General features: G+C 37.6%; 1 protein-coding gene across 2 annotated transcripts in view; it reads left to right on the top strand.

The window, feature by feature from the left end:
* The first annotated feature begins 1,039 nt into the window (after positions 1-1,039).
* fsip1 (fibrous sheath interacting protein 1) overlaps positions 1,040-13,231 on the top strand; it is an 84,801-nt gene continuing 72,609 nt past the window's right edge. For both annotated transcript variants that reach the window (XR_005130801.1, XM_017703224.2), the window contains exons 1-8: positions 1,040-1,085; positions 3,925-4,102; positions 4,178-4,241; positions 4,837-4,991; positions 5,110-5,191; positions 5,697-5,792; positions 7,066-7,202; positions 10,186-10,305. Coding sequence is in view for 1 of the 2 variants with exons in the window: in XM_017703224.2 (XP_017558713.1) it covers positions 3,935-4,102; positions 4,178-4,241; positions 4,837-4,991; positions 5,110-5,191; positions 5,697-5,792; positions 7,066-7,202; positions 10,186-10,305 (822 nt within the window). In the remaining variant the exon portion in view is untranslated. The remainder of the gene's footprint in view (positions 1,086-3,924; positions 4,103-4,177; positions 4,242-4,836; positions 4,992-5,109; positions 5,192-5,696; positions 5,793-7,065; positions 7,203-10,185; positions 10,306-13,231) is intronic.

Genomic DNA, 13,231 nt, shown 5'->3' with positions numbered 1-13,231 from the left:
CATTGTGGAGGCGGTTGGTCAGAGGGTGGATGGCACAGCTACAGCTGCTCTCTCCAACAATATCTCTTTCTCCATCCCAGTATCCTCCTCACCACCAAACTGCTGACTCTTTCTTCTTCAGCTGTTTTACTACCAAGTCCTCTTTCAACCTTTTTGCCTTCTCATCCTTCTCAACATGTTTCTGGCACTTCTCCACTTCTGCCTCCCCCCAGCTTCCTACCGCATCTCGACATCTCTTCCCTTTGACTGCGACTTTGTCTTAGCCTGCTTTGCTTGGTAGACTAGAACTGTGTGTGGTGGTGATTGTATTGATTGGTTTAATTTAGCTTTTGCATAGTAGGGGGATTAAACTGAGGTATTAAACATTGTAATGCCGGTTAGCTTGCACAGGAATACAGTAAATCGTTCAGTTTCTTTTTTTTTTGATGGCTGTTATCGCATTAAAATGTACATAAAACAGAGTTTAATCCTCCCGGTCACAAAACTGGCGGCGCAGTCATACAGTAGCGAGAAAGAGGATTAGCCTGGTTGTAAGGTTTAATTTTCAATTTTGTCACAAAGTTTTATATAAATTACATTTATATATGAATAAATGTATTATCATTTGAAAATGGCCCTAAATATATTGATACAGTGACGTCCGCCACAGGCTCTGCGCTGCTTGGGGGAGCTTGGGGGGTTGTGGCTCTCGGAGCGCCCTGTAACCCCCCGGTTAAAAACGGAGGTTAGCTGCTCCTGCGGCTGCTGTTGTTATTGCTACTGTCGTGCTGACGAGAGTAGCTGATGGTGGACTTTCAGATCACTGTTACTAAGTAGTTACAAAGAACTCATCCTAGCTTGTGTCCTCCTGCCTCACCCTCTCGCAATGATGTGTTGTTTTAGCTCTGCGCTGGGTTTTCTTGCTGCCTTGGTACCTGTGAGTTTACTACTCATCTGTGCCAGCTGCCACGCTGTTTGGCTCACACCACTCAAACGGGGATTTCAGGACAGACGACTGGCAACCTCAGCTGTTGCCCATGGATACCAAATCGCAGGAAGTAAACAAAAACAGTTCATTTGAAGAGCTTCATGTGGGACATATAACCGTGAGTTTAGTTTGGAAATTGGAAAACTGTTATATTGTTTTAATATTATTCTGCTGTCTTTTAGTGAAGAACTAGTTTTAGTTTAGCTCCACAAATAAATTGGCCTGGCTCAGTCTCAGGCTGAAGCTGAAGGCTGTAGGTTCGCTACAGACTTAACCCATTTAAGCTAGCTAGTTAGTTAGTTAACGCTAACCTAGCTAACTTACAGGCAGGGCCGACCACCGGGTCATTCTCTTTAAATTCAACTCTTTAGTTAACTATCTTTCAAATGAATGCTTCGAGAATTAATGTTGCAAACGGTATAAGCTGTTTAAGTTCATGCTTTATTGGGATAAAAGGTTAATAAGTCACTGCGTTTTTTTGAAAACGGCGTACAGTTCGTTTACAATGTCTTACGCTACCATATTTGTGCTTGTTTATAGGAAGCTCCACATATATACGGTTTTTTAGAGGCTAAATCACTCTGTTACAAATTAATACGAGCATTACAGCTATATGTAAGATATTCTGACAGCGTAAAGCACCCTGTCAGAAAAATACTACCAGTATTTAACTAACGTTACATGTATGACATTTAGATCTCCTACACTGTCGAATATGCAACTTTTAAACTCAAAGTTAACATAACATATATTTAAAAGTAAAAGTCGCTACTATTTAAGGATTAAACAGCTATTGTTACTTGTCTTGTTGACATGTTGGGTGAATGTCAATGTGGTTTCAGTTGTCATCATTGTCATTGTTTATTGCTTTGAGTTTTTAATATTATAGATATTATGTTCTTAAACTTGTATGGTAGTTAAGATCAGTCATATCCTAATGTTAATTGATATACTTAGAGAGAGGGGAAGGGAAGGAATGTTTCAAAATTGAGATCAGATTAATTTTCTAAAATTAACACATCTTTAACTAATGGTTGGTTCAGTAATCCCAAGGCCTAGATCATCTTAAAGAATTGATCATTACTGTAAACTTTATGACTTTCAGAAAGGACAGAAGGAGCCGAAGAAAATTGTTTGGCTTGCATATGCAAAAATCTGCTGTTTAAAAGGGCACATTAAAACACATCACATCCAGACAGGACAGGACATAATAATTGTACACATATATACATTATAATTGTACACATATAAATAATGTTGTGTTTATTAAAAATAAGAAAGAAAGGCAAAACCCAGGGAGTTGAGGCTGAGGGTGTGGGATGGGGGTGCTGTCTTATTGTAGGGAGTCTTTAGACCGAGTTGAATACCCCCATGGTTCTTGTCATTAACCCAAAATCAACTAAACTGCAACATGATGCACAGATAATAGTCAACAGAATCACAAGGTCTTATATTTGTTTACTCTAATATGTGCTATAAATCCATATCTATAATGACTTTTCATGAAAATAGCTCTTGCGTTAGCTCATTTTTTGAAGTGCATAACATTGTCCTCATTTTATCTCCTCCACCTTCACTCTACAAGCTCATGCCCAAATATTATATTTAACTAATATTTAACTCCCACCCACCCCGAGAAAAATCATGTTTTGAAGCCTTTTTTCTATAATTCAACAACAGTGAATGAAATGACATTAAGAACAGGGAATTTACAATTACTAGGCTGTTTTTGGTTAACATTATGGGCTGTTAACTTTACTCAGTATCCTAGCCTAATCTTTTATGTGTTAATGTTCCCTAAATCTACTATTTTAATAGTGGTTAATCCACTAACATGCTTTAATATACATGTTAATTTGATGCAGATGTGCTTATTATGTATAAACTGGTCCTTTAATTGTTTAAGTGCATCACAACCAGGCTATTCTGCTGCAACTTGGTTGCGCTGCTAGTATTTTCTGCTAACTTCCGGGAACCACTGAGATGATCTGCCATAGCTGGAAAAAATGGTTCATTGGAGTGAACGGAGTTGACGCTACTCTCTCTCTACATGGCGCTAGTTTGGTGAAATAACAGCACTTTTAGAACTCCACTCAACCAATCAGCTTGCGTGGCCAGAACTATCCATCCATCCATCCATTTTCTAAGCCGCTTCTCCGTCAGGGTCGCGGGAGGGTGCTGGAGCCTATCCCAGCAGTCTTCGGGCGGAAGGCAGGATACACCCTGGACAGGTCGCCAGTCCATCGCAGGGCATGGCCAGAACTAACTGTTGTGTAATTAACATCACGGCTGTGATTTGGTCGCAGTTCCGTAGATCATCACAGTGATAACGCACAACCTCAAGTGTTCTATTGCTTTTATACAACAGTTAAATGAATAAAGAAACAAATAAATTGTGAACGTTTAATATTGTTTATTGTCATTAATTCATTTAATAAAATAAATTGTAGTTCCTTAACTCACTTGCATCTTCAGAGTCTGACCAAATCGGCTGTCAGTCAAATGTGATCTTAAAAGTATCCATTTTCTGTTTGTGGCAAAGTAAGAAGTAAAAGCATTAAAATGGCTCGAGCATCTCCTACAGCTGTCAAAGTCATTGCTTAATAATGGCGACTCAGCGGAGTGATGCAGCGTTTGTGAAAAACCTGTGATGTTATGGCGAAATAACAGCACAGTTAGAACGCCTCTCAAATAATCAGCTTGTGTTGTGTTGTATAATATGAGTTAACCCAGTTACTTACTAAGTTGCACATACTCATTTGGACCAGTAAAAATTGGAGGCCACCAAAAGGTCCTTACCAATTTATCTAATCTAGCTATGAAAACTTTATCTAAACTGTATTACTCAGTCTATAGACATTCCATGTACTAGCAATAGAAGAAATTTTTTCTCTGATTCTGATTCTTCTATATGTTTAACCTGCTGATCACATGCTTTGTGACTGTGTTAATTTAAGCAAATATTAAATGGACATCACAAAGGGCAGTCTAGATGACATCTCTCGGCCAGCTTCCAGTGAACGCTCTCGAGCTGGGAGTCGTGTGTCCAGCGTGTCTCTCTCTGAGTTAGGCAAAGTGAGCCAGGACAGACCAAGGTCCCTGGAGGTTCTCAGCCCAGATGTCTCAGACACTCAGGTAGTGTTGGCCTCCTTCTGCAAGCAATTTATGAGCTATAATTCCCAAGCTGATGTCAGATCTCTCTTATAATAGGATCGATGGAGTGAACAGGATAATAACTCAGACTTTATGTCAGAAAACATGCCTCCTGATCAAGGTAGGTGAATAATGGAGAGAAATTATATTTATTTGTTTGTGTAGTTCTGTTCAAGGTAAAAACATGGTGCTAAAATGATATGTCCCTAAAGGTCAACAAATGTAAATCTACAGAATGTAAACCACATAAATATACAAAAAGAAATCTTACTGGCCCCAGCATTCGCAGTGGTGTGGTTTAGAATGATATGGCATTTATGGTGGTATTTTAGCTTTGTACTCTAGATTTGAAGTGAAGCTACTATGAAGTTAAAATGTAGAATATTAACATTAATTTGTGGTTATATACTTTTACATCACAGCCACTCACCACCTATATGATCTTAAAATATAGACACAAATACCTTCTATTGTAGCTGACATTGTTCATTTTAACCTTATGGTCATTGTACTGGAGTACCAAGATTATAAAAAACAACACACACACACACACACACACACACACACACACACACTAAAATTGTGTTATTTTCTCATAACTTCACAGAACATGAAGCTGATATAAGCAACATAGTATAAAATCAAATGGTGAACTTGCTTCTTTTTCACCCAGTATCAACCATGTTGATACCCCTTTTGGATTGTTTGCTTTACAGATGTATCTGATGAAGAAAATGAAGATCCAGAGTTACTAAAAGCCATCAGGAAAATGAAAAGACTAGACAGGATATTGGCTACGAAGATCTCCAATGAAAAAGAAGTGAAAAAGCAAGGAAGGGAACTTCACCAGAAACTCTGGCAAGAACTGGAGGTAATATTAGATGCAAATGCAGTTCCATAGAAACAGAATCCTTCTTTTGAAAATGCACACCCACCTCTGTCACGGATGCAGTCTGTAATGTTCTCTCTTATTCTTACACACTTTGTAGGATCTCAAAATTGAAAGGACTGCAGGGTGCAGTGATGAGGCAGAAAACACCCGCTTGTTCTTGGCACTGACCTCCAGCACATGTAAGTCCTGCTAACAGAGGGAAATCCTCAAAGTCATAGCATGCGTTGTGTTTAGTATGTGCTTTTTCTATTCTATTACCTAATTGTGGGCCATCACAAAATTTTAATGCAATGTTAAGGGCAACTGTCAATTTGATAAATGATAAAAAGACAAAAGTGGAGGTGCAAGGTTTTGTTCCGGCACTGACAATATATCCGCCTTTAAATTACAGCTTAGCCCCGCCCACTCACATTGGAGTTATAAGAAGTGTTTTGGCTGATTTTGAATAAGGAACAGAGTAGCTAATCGGAACAGAGATCATTTGCATAAGTCAGTATTAAAGGCACAATTACAAAAAAGTTGAAATGAAAACAGCCTATTTGATCATAAGAAACAAAGGATAAAGTGAGGTTTGAAATGATTGTGTAAAATGAATGAACCCACACAGACATTAACTAAGGGAAAAATAAAACGCAAGAAATCTTTGAGATTAGTCCCCTTTAATTGTGCGTATACTCCTTGTAGCCAAGGGCCGCAGTGAAGAAGTGGACATTGTACCTGTGTTTGGGACCCAAGTTCCAGATGAAGAGAATGACCTGAGCCTCAGGCTGGGAAATGAAGGCAAGAGCTATTTACAATGTATAATGTTTTACATTGCATACATGAATTCAGTTCATGAAGGCATTGCTAATTAGCTGATGGGCTGTGTTTAATAAGGCAGTGTGATGAAGTCTGCAGTGTTTTGGCTTGCGAGGAGTAGTCTGACACATGTGGCTTACTGTGTTCAGTGTACTTCAGCACCTCATTTAGTTTTGCTGATTATGCACCAGGGGGAGTTCCAACCTTACAAGTAATCATATCCAGTTCTCTTGGATGCTCCAGATATTTGCAGTTTGTCTGATGTTTAGTGGCAGGTTTTCATGGCTTTTCAGAGATTTAAAGAGAAAGTAATGGAAAGATCTGTTTAAACATTTAAAGAGGAATTACTCTTGACTAATAATGAGGACAACTGGTACAAATAGGACGAAAGATTTACTTATGGTCCCTTATGTTTACACCAGTGGCTTCAGTAGACCAAAGTGAGAGCTCAGAGTGATTATTCTCCATTTTGTTAAGTCTTTCCAAAGGTTTTATCTCCATTCTTTGGGTTTAGTCATAATGTCCGAAGCTATTCTCATCCACAACTCCTTAGTATGTGGATATTGGCGGTATTAGTTTAATTGTCTTTAATGCATTTCTGTGTAAAAACAGTTGTATGCAAATGTTTGAACACCCCTGTCAGTTGATATATTTTGGTGATTTTCAGAGTAAAAATAAGTTAACACATTCTTTACATGGAACAAACTTAAATATGGCATTTTCCAGCAATGTTTCAGCATTTTAACGTACTACACAATTTCTGTTTATTCAGTGTCCAATATATTGGGGAAAAAAACAAAATAGAAAAGATTGCATAACTTTTGCCAGGGACACATTTTATGTTTTATTTTTTTGCCAATATGTTAAATTCTGCAAATAAGTTGTAATGTGCAAAATCAGCTTAACATGTAATTTGACCTGGGGCCCCAAACTTTTGCACAAATATCTCTTCTTGTCATACTTGTGCATTCACTCTAATTATTTAAATCATTATAGACATATTTAATTAAATTCTGTTGAAATTTGAGTTTCCTAATGGATCATAATTGAATCGTTTTGAGGTATATATATAGGGTTAGGGTTAGTATATATATATATATATATATATATATATATATATATATATATATATATATATATATTTCAGATATTTACAGCTCTTGGTTAAACCCCATCCTTCTGCTTTAGTTCAAACTGTCTGCTAAATTGTACTGTTTACGTGATCTGTCTCCTGTATGTTCATGACTCCACACAGAGGTCGTAGTGCACACTGAGTCTTCAGGCTCTGTAGAAGGGGGTCAAGAGGTGAGGCGAGACAAGCAGACAGACAGCAGACAGACCTTGAATGGCAAGAGCAAGCACAGACAAGATTTTGTCAAGAAAAACATTGAGGTATGTCGACTTCATGTCCGTCCAAGGACTGTATGGGTGACTGAACAAGTCAGCCACTTTTTCACATTCAGAATAATAAACAGAAGCACAGTGCTCAAAAGTAGTTTTGAGAAATGTCTATAATCTTTCAGTGTAGAATTATTTTTTAATGTATTGTGGAAGTGGTGTTTTACTATAGTCGTTTATGCTTTACAATCTTTGCTGTATTATTACTTATTAGTCAATACTTTGAATCCAACTGAGCATTAGGGCAAAACAACGATACGTCACAACAGCAGGCAGCAGAAAACTAGTAGTTAAGAGATTTACCACTCTGTAATGTCTTCTGGGTTTCTCAAAGGCTAGAGGGCGCTCCCGAGCAAGTTCAAAATGAATGGGTTAATATAGAGGATTTAAGTAAAATCATAGTTTATAAATGCTTAAACACTTAAAGAATGCATCCATATCCTGAACACAGAACAGCATAAAACACCACTGGGATGATTTTGAACGCTTTTGAACTCGAGTTATAGAAGTTTACAACAGCGCCTCATGTATGTTCATGACGGCAGTGAGAGCAAAGAGCCATTGAGTTGCATCGCTCGCCAACCAATCAGCACTCACTAGCAGTAATGCTGGCGCTGTGTTGCCGAAAACCTGCATGCTGTCGAAAAAAGGAAACATATGGGTGAGATTTCTTTGCTTTTTTAATGAAATACATCCTTCTACTTCCTAAAGGACAGCTCTGGGCAAGTGATTAGAAACTTTTTGTTTCTAGCTGTTTAGCTCCATTCACCCCCATTCATTGTGGACTTGCTCGCAGGTGCCCTCTGCTGTTTTGCAGTCATGTTTTTGTGGGTTGGAATAGTAAGTGGCAAGGCTCCTTGTAAACCAGCTCTGGTAGCGCTGCACTAATGCAGTAGGATTTTGTACTAATTTTGTACATTTATAAACTATGATTACTCAAATCCTCCATATTAAGCCATTCATTTTGAAACTTTTTTGGTACCATATAGAACCATTTTCAAAAAGGTTCTACATAGATCCATTGCCGAAGAACCATTTCACCATTCAAAAAAACATTTAGGCATGAAATGGTTCTAATACATGGTTCTAAATAGATCTGTTGCTGAGTTGAAATAATGTCACAAAATTCTGTCTTTTGATAATAAAATGTCTCTGAGAAGGATTAGACAGGAGATTAGCAGTAGACAGGAGACAGGACATTTGTAAAACACTGCCACACTCAGTGTGAACATCCAACAATTGAACATTCAACAAGCCTGGCTGAACATCAGTTTTGCAAACTCATGCCTAGAACACTTTAAACTGTCATCCAAAAGAAAAGATACACAACACCCTGACCTCAATAACATACTAAAAACTGACCTACATAAAGGACAGAGACACTGTCTGTCCCACTAACGTTTGGCTACTTTTACTTGCTTTACTTAAGTTTTCAGTTATTCATGGGGATCATTTCAAGTTTCACTTAGCAAATGTGGTTGTTATTGCTAGTTGTTATACTTTTCTCATGTATACAGATGAATAAATTGTACATTTATCTTGGAAAGTAGTAAACAAACAACATAAATTGTATTTGGAGACTATTTCAAGACTACTTTTGAGGATTGTAAATTAAAAGGAAGGATAATGTTTTAATCTGTCTATAATAATGAGTTTGTAGTCTGCACTTTGTAATAAAAAAAAAATAAAAAAAATAAAATCACATTCATAGTAACATTTAACTCCTTACATGTTAGTACTGTGAAAAATCAAATTTGCATTATTTACTTGGTTCCATTTTCCACACCATCTTACAGTACAGGGATGATATGTGCTGGTTCTACTCCCTGGGAATCAAACCACTGTTGTTGGAATTGGTAGCTCCCTGCGTTACCAACTGAACTACAAGTCCGCAAATAAACTACTTTATGTGGTTTCTGACACAGTTTTCTATAAAGTGGACAAAAATATTGCAAAGCTAAAAAGATAGGCATCTTTAAGGCTGAAACTTAAACTACATAAGCAAGATTATTTATCTGTGATTATTTACATATCGCTGCTGTCGGAAGAAAACCTCATATCTCCATTTTTGTCATTTTTCAGTTTTTGGCATAATTTCAAACGACCTGTTGTTCTTTACATTGTGTGTAAATTTCATGATGAATGGACCAAAAGAAACGGCCCAAAATGACTTGGAAAGATGTCTGGTTCCATTCACTTACATGAAAACTACAGCAGGTTTTTTCCTTCTCCTGTAAAGTTACTATTTTGGAGATACAAGGTTTTCTCCAGACAACAATGATATGCAGTTTGCACAATGCTAATTAGTAGGTAGAAGCTTTCTGCGTAATTAAATTAGGATGTCAGCAAAGTCAGTCAGCCACTGTATACCAGCCGTTTAACCATTTCCAAACCTCTTCTCATAGAAAACTGTATGCATTTTACTGTATGCTTTTTTTTTTTTACTTCTATTCTAATTCTATATGGTGATTTTACAAGCAAAACCATATTTATTGTCAAGACAAATGTAGGGCTTTTGCAAGACAAAATAGTCTCCAAAGAAAATGTATATTTTTTTCACGTATCAATGTTTTACTATTATCAACATTGCATATAACAACTCAGAAAACACGTATAGGTTTATTATTGGTTTTGGATAGTAAATAAATGGCTTATATATTTGTGTGGTAGGCATCACTACCCATGGTTCCTATCACCGCCACTGTAAAGAGTGTTTCTATGATGAACTGTTTCACATCAAACCCTCTGAATGACTTTGTTTACATCTCAGTGGTTGAATTCTTAAAGCTTCAGTGCAAAACTAAACAAGCAAATCTTGGGCACTAAAGATATCTTGACGTTTGGAGAAGTTTGTGTAGAGTTTGTTTGTTAGTCTGTATAATTGCTGCAAAAGCAGAAACATGGCATTTATTCCTGTGCTGGACCCTCAGTCTGTCCATGCTGAAGATGATGTGATGTTTGTGTGAAAATGAGGAAGCTTGCAGGTGGTGCGGGAAGTCTCATACTGATGACTCAGGAGGAGAAAGAGCGCTTAGACGTGCTGCTGAAGGACTTAGAAGAGGAGGAGGCTCACGTTGACCCACTGACTAACCCTCAGGTACACTTTAGACTGTGAGAATATGTCTTGTATTAGGAAAGTTATTTCTCTTCATTGTGTCTAGGGTACCATTACGCTGTTAAGATGTTGTCTGAGATGTGAAGAGCAGGTCACATGTTTTATCTTGCCTGGTCAGTCATCCCACTGCAACTCCAGACGGATTAGAGCAATTACACTCTTCTTTGATAAATGATGTGTTGGCAAGGCCTAAGGCAGAGTTCATGGCCGCAAAGGGTGTGTACACGCTGTCTTGGTTTGATTTGATTAATTGTTTATGTTGCTCATTTGGCTTTAGATTTTTCTCCCTTTCAGTATGTTTATGCTTCATTTTTATAAATGTAGAAACACAAAGTACTTATTTATGTACTGGGAAGAAAATTGGGCTGAGAAGTAAATTTATTTATGAATGATCATGGACACCTATTCTGTAAGTCCTGATTTCAGAGATTTCAAAATGATTCTAAATTCAAAAAGTAGTACAAATAAATGTACAAATATTGAAACATATGCATTGTGCCCTTTTTTATCTTTGTACATGGTATAAATTCATAAGCACAGTAAATTTACCACTAAAAATATATCACAAGGATAACCACACATTATTAAAAAATATATACTTTCACAATCCTGGAAATGTAGAAATCAGTCTCTGTACTTAGACACCCATAGAAACCTTAGTCCATGAACAACTAAAAAAGAAAATATAATAATAAGACATTTTATGCTTTTCCTGGAGTCACACCACCTGACAAGGTAAACTGAAACAGCCTAACCAGCACTTTTTTAATATCTGTCAAAGGGCTTCTGACCTTGGCATTGCATGTTAAAGGCCTCTTGAGATGTCCTTTAAAATGCAGTACCCTGTCCACTATTTCTTAATGCGGGGGAGAGGTGATGAGGTGGACGCACATGCTGAGAGAAGCGGGATTTATTTGGGGCAAATCCAGACTCAGGGTCTAAACAGTCCAGGGTCACAGAGCCAACATGGAGAGAACAAGGGACAAACATGACAAAAAGGAACTCAGGATGAACACAACAACTGATAACAGGAAATACCACGGATGCCAGAAGATACGACTCAATACAACACAGGGGAGCAGTCGTGCGCTGGAGGATAGGGAACTGGCCCTGTGACCGGAAGGTTGCCGGTTCAATCCCCAGAGCTGACAGCACATGACTGAGCAAGACACCTCAATTGCTCCCTGGGTGCCGTAGATAGGGCTTCCCACCGCTCCGGGCAAGTGTGCTCACTGCCCCCTAGTGTGTGTCTGTCTGTTCACTAGTGTGTATGTAGTGTTTCACTTCACGGATGGGTTAAATGCGGAGGTGGAATTTCCCCGTTTGTGGGATTAATAAAGTATCACTTAACTTAATACAAAGACCAGCCAACCAACATGGGAAAACACAGGGCTTAAATACAGGAACAATGAGGGTTAACAAGACACAGATGAAAACAATCGAGGTCTGGAAACAAGGGGGCAGGACAGGGAAGAATCAAAGCAAGGAAGCACATGAACAAGACCAGAAGTAAACTAAATCACATGGAGGACTGGGAGGGGCTAATCATCATTTTTTAATGAGTTGCATAATTTTAAATCTTATTTTTGTAAAATGTTTTGATTTTAATGGTTTCAAATATAAAATCATGCCAAAATATTTTATTTTGACTTTTATCTTTTATTTGACTAAATTATTTTTTTGTAACAGTTAATCTGCAGATATGGTTGGACAGTCACACTACCTGACATTTTTAGACTTTGGGAGGTGTAAATGCATAATAAAACAATAAGCCACAAGAGGTCATGCATTACTGCGATTTTATCACTGGGATGGATGTTCTTTTTTTACACAAAAGTTTAAAGAAGTTATTAATAATATTGGACATAAACATGTATTTCTTTAGGGTCTGGTGTTGTTGCCAAACAACCATGAACCATTGAAAGAGGCAAAGAACGTTCAGTTGCCTGTCGCTGTATATTGCAAACTTTTAAACTTTTTGCTGTATAACAAACATGATAACGCAGCACTGTTTAATGCAAATTGTTTGCTTTATAAGTACTTTTTGGTCATTAAATGACTGCCCCTCCTTGGGCTGAGTCTCAAATGGGTCCCTGCTCCCCACATAGTGCAATACTGGTTTAAATACTGGTTCCTGCAGCCCAACAGTGAATAATATAGCTACAAAATAGTCATTAGGGATTCAACAACATCCATACTCAATAAATGATGCACAATTTGCCTGCAGAGGCTAGAATTTCTAAACTTTCAAAGCAAGAACAGTATTTAGGGAATACAGAGCTCTTTGGGATTCAGCCTGGGTTTGACGCTACTTCTTACTGAAACACAAACATTTGAAGTGTGTAAGTCATTCAAGGGTAATTATTTTGTATTGCCCTTTTACAGTGAATCATAAGTACTTCGATTCAAGCCTGTGATATTAATGATGGAGTTGTTCAGGCTGTTAGCTATGTTGTAGCCTGTTAGCTAGCTGACCAGCATAGTGCTAGTTAAGAAAATAAGGTGTCAGCCACTCAGTTTAAACAAAAAACAGGTTCTTACTTCATTAGTACACTCGGTGGTTCTTGCGAGCAGCATTAGTGAAAGATTTTTCCGCTAACAGTACAAGGATTTTTCGTGTTGTGGCGTAGTAATACAGAGTTCAGTCACTGATTTCAAAAACAGCTTCGAACAAAGCTCAGCCAATCAGATTACTTATTACTATCGGTTTTGTAAAATTAATTTGATTTGAATAAACTGAAAATACATTAGCATGAATTATGTCATGTATCTGCTATGTGCCCTACTTATATCTGTAGTGAGTAAATTCATTTTATTTGGTTTTTAATGTGATCTGCTAGGAACTTCCAAGTCTGACTATCATTGGGTTTAAATTAACATTCCCCACTCTATCATCAGTGCCAAGACC

The sequence above is a fragment of the Pygocentrus nattereri genome, chromosome 10 (assembly GCF_015220715.1).
Source record: "Pygocentrus nattereri isolate fPygNat1 chromosome 10, fPygNat1.pri, whole genome shotgun sequence".
NCBI classification, from domain to species: Eukaryota; Metazoa; Chordata; class Actinopteri; order Characiformes; family Serrasalmidae; genus Pygocentrus; species Pygocentrus nattereri.
The sequence above is the reverse complement of the archived record's forward strand: the minus strand, read 5'-3'. Positions and strand labels throughout refer to the sequence as shown.